This window comes from Carcharodon carcharias, chromosome 31 (assembly GCF_017639515.1).
Source record: "Carcharodon carcharias isolate sCarCar2 chromosome 31, sCarCar2.pri, whole genome shotgun sequence".
In the NCBI taxonomy this organism is placed as follows: Eukaryota; Metazoa; Chordata; class Chondrichthyes; order Lamniformes; family Lamnidae; genus Carcharodon; species Carcharodon carcharias.
The window spans coordinates 6,446,563-6,456,660 of NC_054497.1; the positions used below are offsets into that span (position 1 = coordinate 6,446,563).

Sequence of the window (10,098 nt, forward strand, 5' to 3'; positions counted from 1 at the left end):
CTCCCCTTAAAGACCATTCAGCCCACTATGCCTGCTCCTTCCACAGTCTACACGACTGTCTAACCATAGCCTCCCCAATCAAATTTCATTCCCCCATATACTTACATGGATCTAACAAATATATTATTATTTCTATGACCTATAATGCCTTTTTAAAACAGGTATTGATCAAAAAAGAGGTGAATAAACAATTGCCAATCACTTGGCGCAGAATTTCACCCTTGTCAGGCGGGCTCGGCAGGAAGCTGACCGCTGCCCGTGATCGGGGCTAGAAGACGATTTCACGCTGGGTGGGCCAATTAAGGCCCACCCAGCGTGAAACATGAGCAGCAGTGCTCGGCGCTGCCTGTGTGGGCGAGGGGGAGGAGTGCGAGCAGGGCAAGAGTGAACTTCGCACATGCACGCAAATGCACGCTTCATAATCCCTCTGAGGCACAGAGCTGCCTCAGGGTGATGAAGGCATAAAAAGGAGTAATAAAGAAAATAAAAATGTCACGAAACATATCCCTCCATGTGGCTCTGTCACATGAGCAGGGACGTGTTAAAAACGAGTTCTAAAAATTTTTGTTGTTTTTCTATTTACTGCCTGAAACCTTCATTAAAAATGCAAACGCCGCCTGGCCTATTCACCCACCCGCCAACCAAACGGTTGGACGGGCAGCAGAAAATTCAATTTAATTAATTGACTAAAGGCCTTAATAGGCCTCTTGATTGTCGGCGGGCACGCTGCCGCCTCTCGCGCATGCCCACTGAGCAAAATATCGCGATAGTGCACAATGACGTCAGGATGCTCGCCCGACGTCGTCGCGCACTATTTCACTCCCATTCAGGTCGGGCGTGTGCCCGTGGGATGAAAATTTCTGCCCACAGAATCTGTTACCGCACAGGAGGAGGCCATTCGGCCCATTGTGTCTGCACCAGCTCTCTGAATGAGCGATGCTCCTAATGCCATTTCCCCCGTAACCCTGCACATTCTCCCTTTTCAGATAATAATCCAATTCCTTCTTGAATGCCTTAAAATCCTTAATGTAACTTAATGTAATCACTACTTATAATATGATTGCCTGAGCCTTACCTGCAATAACATCCCGAAACAAGCAAATCCTGAACACTGTACAAGCATAGTACAGCCACCCATCCTAAAGCATGGATTCTGACAAAAGGAAAGAATAAAATGGCACCTTCAAGAGCAATATTAACAAAGGAGCAGAAGATATTGGAACAAAAAATCTAGGATAACCTTTTGTGAGGGCCCATTCAGGGTTGCCCATTTCTGATAATGAATCACATTGAAACATCAACCTATCGCTTCTCTTTCAGGTGCTGAACAACCTGCGATGAATTTCCAGAATTCTCTTTTTTATTTCAGAATTTAAGATTCGTAATTTTTTCTTTGGATCTTAACAAACATGTTGCAATTGAACTACATAACCAAAACTGTAGAATAGAAGGCAGAGGAATTAATGGGTAAGCTGTACAGTGCTCTGGCCATGCAAATTGCACCTTGAGTCTAACATCCAGGTCTTGATGCAAAAACACATCCAATTGTTGGAGGTATTGTAGAGAAGGGCGACGAGGCTGATCCTTATAGTCAAAATTCTGAAAAATTGCAGAAATTTTGGCTTTTCAGCCAGGAAAGGAAGCAACTCAGAGGGGATCTTACACAGAATTTACGGCACAGAAACATGCCATTTGGCCCAACAGATCCACGCCTGTGTTTATTCTCAACACCAGCCTCCTTTCATCCCATTTCATCCAACCCTATTGGCATATTCTTTTATTCCTTTCTCTCTCAAGTATTATTTTAGCTTCTCCTTCAATGCTACTCTTTGCAACTACTCCATGTGGTAGCAAGATCCACAATCTCACCACTCTCCAGGTAAGGAAGTTTCACCTGAATTCCTTGTTGGATTACAAGAGTACAGAATAAGTTGAAATAATTGAAAATATAAATCTGGAACATCATTCTAACTTGCAAGAGTAGGACAAAAAGACATAAGTTCAAACTAGCAAAAGGGCTAAAAGCAGGATATTCTTTTTCACATAAAGACTAATTAATATATGGGATATACATCCAGTTAAGAGTAGTAACAGACAAACCCTTGAATCATTTAAAAATGAGGTGTTAGGATCTTAAGAAAGAGAGAGCACTGGTCAGGAAATCACGGTCTCAAAGCCCTTGATTTTCTGTCCATGTAAAGAAATGGGCAAAAACATATTGACTTCTCAGCCATGAGGCTGGTAATGGCAGTAAGGTAAGGCAAATAGGCTGGGTTCTGGAAAGGTTCTGCTCAGACTGCCAAGGAGGTGTACAAAAGATGAAAGGAGCCGGGAAAATGTGAAAGGGGCCTGGAGTGTCAAGGGAAGGGAAAAGCCTGGGCCAAGCGTGAAGCAGGGCTAACAGCATAAATAAAGATTAAATAGCCTGTAAGGTTCAAGGGAGCAAGTAGGAAAATGACAGAACAGAAGTAGGTCAGGAAAGAGCATGGCCAGGGTTTGAGGATAAATCTGACCATGGCAGTGTGTAAGCATTTAGGGCTGGATGAGTTGATCATTATGACCATAGGAACAGGGCTAGGGCCAGAAAAAGAACTTGCACTTTCTTCAATCTTTTATGGACTTGGATGTGCCAAAGCGCTTTACAATGAAGTATTTTTAAAGTGAAGCCACTGTTGTAATGTAAGAAACATAGCAACCAATTTGCACACAGCAAGATTCCACAAACAGCAATGAAATAATAGACAGATAATCTATTTTAGCAATGTCAGTTGAGGGATAAATACTGGCCAAGACAAAGGGGCAGCTCTTCTTTGGAAAGTGCTTTGAGTCTACCTAAGAGGGCACACAGGGCTTTAGTTTAACGTTTCATCAGAAAATGAATATAAAACGTGGGTGAGGCTAGACAGAGGCACAGAATCTATTTTTAGTACCTCCATAGGTTGGGAAGGGAGCTGCAAATTGCTCTGATAGCCTGCTATCATGTCTAGCCCATTTTGGAAATAAGCAGTCAGAATGCCTGCCTGTTTCAATCGTGAGATTACTTCTACCACACAAATCAGAGTCCAAAACTGTTCATAGGACCCGATATAATTTTCAGGGTCTAATGGGTGAAAAAGTGCACGAGTTTTTCTGTTTTATTCATTATTAAGAATTACAAAATATTTATTTTCAAAAGTTTTTTAAGATACTTATCAATGGCAGACTGGAGACAGTGGCCTAATGATAATGTTGCTGGGCTAGTAATTGAGAGATCCAGGCTGATGGTCTGGGGACACCAGTTCAAATCCCACCACAGCAGCTGATGGGATTCAAATTCAGCTAATATTAAGCTAACCTCAGTAATAGTGACCATTAAACTATCATTGACTGTCGTTAAAAACCCATCAGATTCACTAATGTCCTTCAGGGAAGGAAATCTGCTATCCTTATATGATCTGGCCTACATCTGACTCCAGATCCACAGCAATGTGGTTGACTTTTAACTGCCCTCTGAAATGGCATAGCAAGCCAAGCAAGGGAAATTAGGGGTGGGCAGCAAATGCTGGCCTTGCCAGTGATGCACACATCATATAAAAGAATAAAAAGAAAAAGAAAATTGAGATCTGTATACTTATACTGAAGAACATGAAAGATGAAAATAATTCAATTAACTGGCATATTGTCATGACTCACTGGGGATAGTGCGCTGTAATATCAAGCCCCACTGTTCCCCGAGCCACGACAAATGTGAAAAATTTGACCAAACCACCAGATTACCCCAATTCTACCGAACAGTTTAACAGAATACGAGCACCAGGTTTGTAAACTTAATAAGTAAGTGTTTATTGAACAAACTTCCATTAACCAGTGGCAAAAGAAAGAAATATGAACTGCCAATTTCTAACACTATAACTTAAACTCTACCCCCTTCTTAAATCTCTACACACACACACACACACACACACACACACACACACGACACATAAGGCACACAAATCATGGATTCTAAGGGTGGGATAAAACAGTTCAATAGCACCAATTCCAGAGTACAGGTTTTGATAGGTTGACTTTGACCGATGTCTTCCAAATTCCTTTCGGTTCTTGTTGATGACACGAGGTGGTCTTCCAGCACTTCCAGTATTTAGTTCACTGGTTGAGCACTTGCCTTTCAATGTCTCTAATGGTGATTTTCCCCTCTGCCTCTTGACAGGGGTTTTCAGAGTGAGCAGGTTATAGTGATATGAGGAGAAATGCCAGCTAGCTATTATTGTGGAATTACTGGAATCTTCCACACACAGGAGAAAGAGGTTTTAGGTCTTGTTGCTTTCAGGCTAGGAGCTATTCTGCTGCCCTGCTCTTCACACAAACCTTGGTCACCTGGTCAGGAGCCAATTAAAATGCTGTTGTCAGGGAGCTCCCTTGGTCCAGGACTCCTTTCTGACACTATCCTGTCTTTCATGGCACACTCTGTTCCAGGACTGCTACACTGTATATATCTCTCATTCTGTTCCAGTGGACAAGTCTTTCAAACTGCAGCCATTGCAATTTTAATCCACAATCCAACAGAAAGTAAAAAGTTATGTTCTTCACAACAGTCCAACAGAAACAAAAAGACATGATCCCTACAATATTGCGTTCTTTTTGAAGAGGTCTGTAACAATGATTTTTGCAACAGTCCTGCTCAAACATACTTAAATTTAGGAGTTTAATTTTGAGTTTTCTTTCAGAAAACAGATATAAGGAAATGCTGAAATTAAAATAGAAAATTCTGGAAATACTGATTGGGTCTGGCAGTAGCTGCAGAGAGAGAACATTTGGAAATGGAAGTTCAGGGGAGAGATGGAGGAATGAAGTCTTGGGGAATAACGAAGACTGGTCACTCAGAGTGAGAGATAGGAAGAATGGCATTCTCTCTCTCTCGCCCTCTGTTTCCCCTTCTCACTACTCCTGAGTGGCCTTCAAATTCTTGAAACTTCTCACACAACAGCTGTTGGCACATAAACAACAAATAAGGATTCTCAACCATAGGGCACCCAGCCTTTAGAAGGTAAATCCAATAACATTTGTAGAAGTCATCTGATCAGATTCCATGTGATCTGGCATCACATGGTTAGACACTACATGGCCAGAACAGCATATAATGGAACTTGAGGAATGCCTCCAGCCAGAGTTGCCAACCCAACTTCATTAATATGTCAGGTACTAATGAATTACTAACAGCTCCCCATCCACCAGACCCCAGCACTTCAAACATTAGCAGCTGTGGCACTCAAAGGGAAGGGGTCCCAGTTAGAGAGCTGCAGGACATTAGCCCTCTCCAATTTGGCTAGGAATCCCAGGGGCACTCTGCCCCTACTGCAAGCCACAGCACCCCGCAAGCTGCCAACATTGCCAATGCCAGGATTCAGGCGTCCTTCCCTTAATGGAAAAGGGCCTCAGGATGGCAGTGACCAAGGAAGCCCTCTACACAGAATGAACTGAAATCACAGCCTGCTGGCAGGGCTCCAGAATCAGATGAAGGTGAAAAAAGAAGGTACGCCAGAGGAAATGCAGCCAATCCGAGGATATGTGGCTTATCCAGTTTACGGAACATACAATGACCATTTTGAAAATAACGACACCCGATGCAAGACTCAGGTAACCCAAATTTACTAGTTTACTGCAGTTGTCTTTATTGAACCTAGAACCTTCCTGGTTTATATGAATCAGGCGCACTGTACAGGTGCATTTATCCATGAGTCATTTTGGATGTTCTCGACCCATTCTGGGTTGTTTAGTAAATTTAACATCTTCAGGGCGGGCATAAATTTGACACAACAATATCATTCATTCCAAGCTGCAGTATTTGCTAACCTGGAAAAATTATACTGGAACAGTTTAGATTTTGCCTTGGCTCAACAGGCTTGACATTAACTATCATTTATACTGAATTTATCATATAAGCTGCATTTTTAAAATCTTTACAATCGTGCTATCTTACCTTTAATAATTGGTTATGCACAAATTTTAGTCTCTCTTTAGTGGGCAACAAAAGAGTACATCTTTTAAACAGCAAACCTAGGTGGGAGAAACCAAAAATTACTATTGTGGTAACATGGTGCACAGATTGATGAGGTCCATGATTGCAAAATGAAAAACGTTAATTAAAACTCACTTTCAGTCTTTGATGAGTTAGATGACTTCAGCTGAAGAAGCCATTGAGTGCTAGAATTAGTCCCTCTTCATTCGGTGTATGGGGGAATTTGGGAAGGCCACCAGTGAACAGAGGAAATAGGGGACAGTAGCAGTATATTGGCGTGAAGGGCCACACCAGTAAATGGAGGAACTGAGAATAGGCTCCAGCATATGGGAAATTGATGGAGAGCAGCAGGGAATTAAGGAGAGCACCAAGGAATTCAGGGAATTAAGGAGAGCACCAGAATTCGGGGAAGGTTCCAGTAAATGGGAAAACTGGGGAGGTCGCAGATGGGCTGAAGAAGCTGGAGTTGTTCTCCTTAGAGAAGTTTGGGAGGAGACTTGATAGAGATGTCCAAAATCACAAGGCATCTAGGCAGAGTAGCTGTTCCTTTTGCCAGAGGGGTTGAGAGGCTGAGGACACAGATTTAAGGTGATTGGCAAAGAACCAAAAGTGACATGAGAAAACGTTTTTTTTATATACAGCGTGTGGTCAAGATCTGGAATACACTGCCTGGGAGTGTGGTGGAAACAGATTCAATTGTGGCTTTCAAAAGGGAATTGTATAAACACCTGAAGAAAAAAAATGCAGGTTTATGGGGAAAGGGCAGGGGAGTGGGACTAGCTGAATTGCTGTTGCAGAGAGCCACTGCAGACTTGTTGGGCTGAATGGTCTCCTTCTGTGCTGTAACCATTCTATGACACCAGCTTTAGGCTCCTTTCTCCAGAAAGAAGACTGAGACAACCTGACAGAGGTCTTTAAAATTATGACAGGCTTCCACAGAATAGACATAAAGGTGTTTCCACTTGTGGGGACTCCAAAGCCAGGTACCAAAATATAAAAAAGTCACTAATAAATTCAGTAAGAAGTTCAGGAGCAACTTCATTACTCAGACTGGCAAGAATTTGAAACTCGCTACCACATGAGTGATTGAGACAAATAGCATACATTGATTTAAAGGAAGCGAGATAAGTATATGAGGGACAAAGGAATAAAAGGTTATGTTGCCAGGGTGGGATGAAGTAAATATTGGGAAGAAGCTTGTGTGGAGTATAAACACAAACATAAACCTGTTGGGCCAAATGGCCTGTGCCGGTGCTGTATATTCTATACAATTCTATGTTTGACCCTCCTTAAAACTCCATATCCCAGGATCTGCTAGATCCCCCCTCCTAACTGATATTTGGTGACCTTTCTGAAGTTGTTACTCGTATTATATAATTCTTTTTCTGCTAGCTGCACACAAAAAACCCAAAGATGGGGAAAAAAGCCAAGATTTCTGCTTGAAATTGGATACTGTGACCCCTGCTAATTGTCTACATGTGTATATGTTGTGAGAGCTGAATTGGGCTATGCTCTAAGCCTCCCCGCACCAATCATCAAATAACGTGCCAATTTAATTAAGTTCACTCATATATCATAAAGTCATAAAGATTCATTTCTGCCCATTTTGTCTGTACCTCAGCTGATTTCAGACTTGGAGCTACACACTACAGTGTGGTTTAGCTACTTTTTCCTGATCTTTCTATATTTTTCTTTGTCAAGTGTCTCTTAAACATTGTAATTGGATCAGCTTCAATAACCACTTGGGTGAAAAGAAATTCTCCTAAGTTCTTCCTTTATGCTTCTGGCACAAACTAAATTTCTGCTTCAAATGAAGAATGCCATTTGCACAGGAGGCTGCTCGTTTCTGTGGATCAGTCCCCCAGCAAATTGACCTTCAGGCGTAGAGGAATCAAAATGATTTGCAAATTTTAAGGGCTGATTTTCAGCACCATTCAGCATGCCTGACCTTGCGTTAGGGTGTTACCTAAAGATCTGTAGTGTTCCAACTCAAATGATTCCTTAGAAATATCGGTAGAGTGGAATCCCTCCAATAGAAGCCGTCTGATTCCAGATGAAGTGGCAATATAGCCCACAATCTGAGTGCCAACCACTTTTGATGCCATGCTCAGAACACTGATGTCTGTCACTGAGAAAACAGGGTAAAAAAGTAAGGTACCATGTTTGTTGATTATGCAAGCACATGATTATACATTATTTTTAAAGAGGGCATAAAGACCCTTCACTGTGAGGAGGATAGTGCCCTCGTTTTCTCTCTACACAAGGTGCTCATACCTATCCATGTCCTGCAACCAAGGGCAGGAGGGCAACTTACTTCAGCAGTTCTGACAAAGTCCTGTATTAGAGGGCCTGAGGCTGCAAGTGCTCAAGTTATCTGCGGGAGAGTTATAACCCACACTCAGCATCTTGTTAGAAACTTATAGGCATAAGAAATAAAAACTGCATGCCTCCGCTCTGGCACTATCATCAGTGGCTTAGCACAATGGCCATCACATGTGACAAAACTAAACCGGATAATCTTTTTTCCTCTTTCTTCCCTAATCTTCCAAAAGCACCAGCTCTGGCAAACATGGCAATAATTCTTGGTACCACGTCCAAGTGGTCGTTCTTCATTTGTGAACTGAAGTATTGAGAATCAAACATGGGGGACATCAATGTTGTTCTCAACGAAACTTCCATACATGTGCAGGGCTTACTGGAAAGAGATCAGGAGTGGGAATTTGCCCTGAGATTAGCAAATTGAGGACAGATAAAGAATCAAACATAGGGCCTTTTGATCTGTGTGGCTCCATATTTCACTAGGCAATATCACATGGAGACTTATAATGCTGCTTCCATGCTTATCTTTTAGTTTTTAGGAACATATTGCAAAAAAAAACAGTGATACAACTACCGAATCATATCAGCAATCATTAGTGATTACAAACCCCACAACCACAGCTGTAAATTACTTTACCAGGGTTGACTCATTAAGATATAATATTGACACCTAACAGTTATTTAATTAATTACAATGAATCACCCAGTGTGGTACTGAACCTAGGGAGCATGAAGATCCTAGATGTGATTTCCACAGTCTGGACTTAAGTTAGAATTGCGCTCAGTGCTCCTAAGTATTGAAAAAGAATTTAATATTTGGTTGGCCAAGTTGAAACGTTTGTGTGTACATGGGCACTGAGTGAGAGCACAATAAAGCTTGGCTGTGATGTCCCTGCCAATCGAATAAACTGTTGACCATCACCATCCAGACTTGTCTGTAACACAGAGTCACTGGAATGAGGTACTCGAGGGTTGACCTATGGAACTTCATCACAGCATTTCTCAACATCGTTGTGAGAGATGGGAAGAAATTTAAGATAGTTGGGAAATCAGTAAAAGGAGGAGGGAAGGGGGTGGTTTGGTGGGAGGGAGCAATGATTTTCTTAAAAGCACGTATTGTGATAATTGTACCTGAAAGATAACACAACACCTTGTGAAAGATTTCAACCGGTATTATCTGGAAGTAGCCACAGTTATATTGTATGTGAAAGTTTTCCAGCCTGTCACCATCCTTCTTGGATTGCAAATGTCTGCAACTTCTTCTGTATTTCTGGTTTGGAATCAGGGTGAAAGCATTTATCCCCAAAGGTACCTCAGCTCCCTCAATGGCTTTCATCTATTATTTGCAAAGGAAACAGACAAGTAAATGTTACAAGCCAAGCACATCTCGTTTACAACCACTTCCACCTTCTTTTTCTTTCCCCACATCCTCTCTCTCCTTTTCTCCTGAAGGTGGCAACTCAGGTGGAGTATGAGGTCCTGTTGCCCTTCACCCAGTAGCATTTCTGCCTAGACACAATTTCAGCAGGATGATTTTCAGAAACTTCACAATACAAAGTTTGACTGACATAATACCTTAAAACTGTTCCTGAAAAACAAAATAATGATGTCTGAAATCTTAGAAGTCCGTTTCTGACTCTTTCTACAGAATCCATGAAATACATAACATGTGGGCACACTTCTGCCTAAGGAGTTCTATCTCACTGCTGTAATGGGAAATACAACTAAGTTTAAAGTGGTTCTCTAACTGGGAAACAGGGGGACTCTAGAACAGTGGTTCT

The 10,098-nt window shown here is 41.8% G+C and overlaps 1 protein-coding gene across 1 annotated transcript in view; it reads right to left on the reverse strand.

Moving 5' to 3' along the window:
- LOC121271494 (F-box only protein 47-like) overlaps positions 1-9,653 on the reverse strand; it is a 42,931-nt gene extending 33,278 nt beyond the window's left edge. Inside the window, exons 1-4 of the mRNA XM_041177477.1 lie at positions 9,449-9,653; positions 7,965-8,126; positions 5,960-6,036; positions 1,076-1,153 (exon numbers count right to left, since the gene is read on the reverse strand). Coding sequence (XP_041033411.1) covers positions 1,076-1,153; positions 5,960-6,036; positions 7,965-8,126; positions 9,449-9,653 — 522 coding nt within the window. The remainder of the gene's footprint in view (positions 1-1,075; positions 1,154-5,959; positions 6,037-7,964; positions 8,127-9,448) is intronic.
- Between the last annotated feature and the right edge of the window lie 445 nt (positions 9,654-10,098).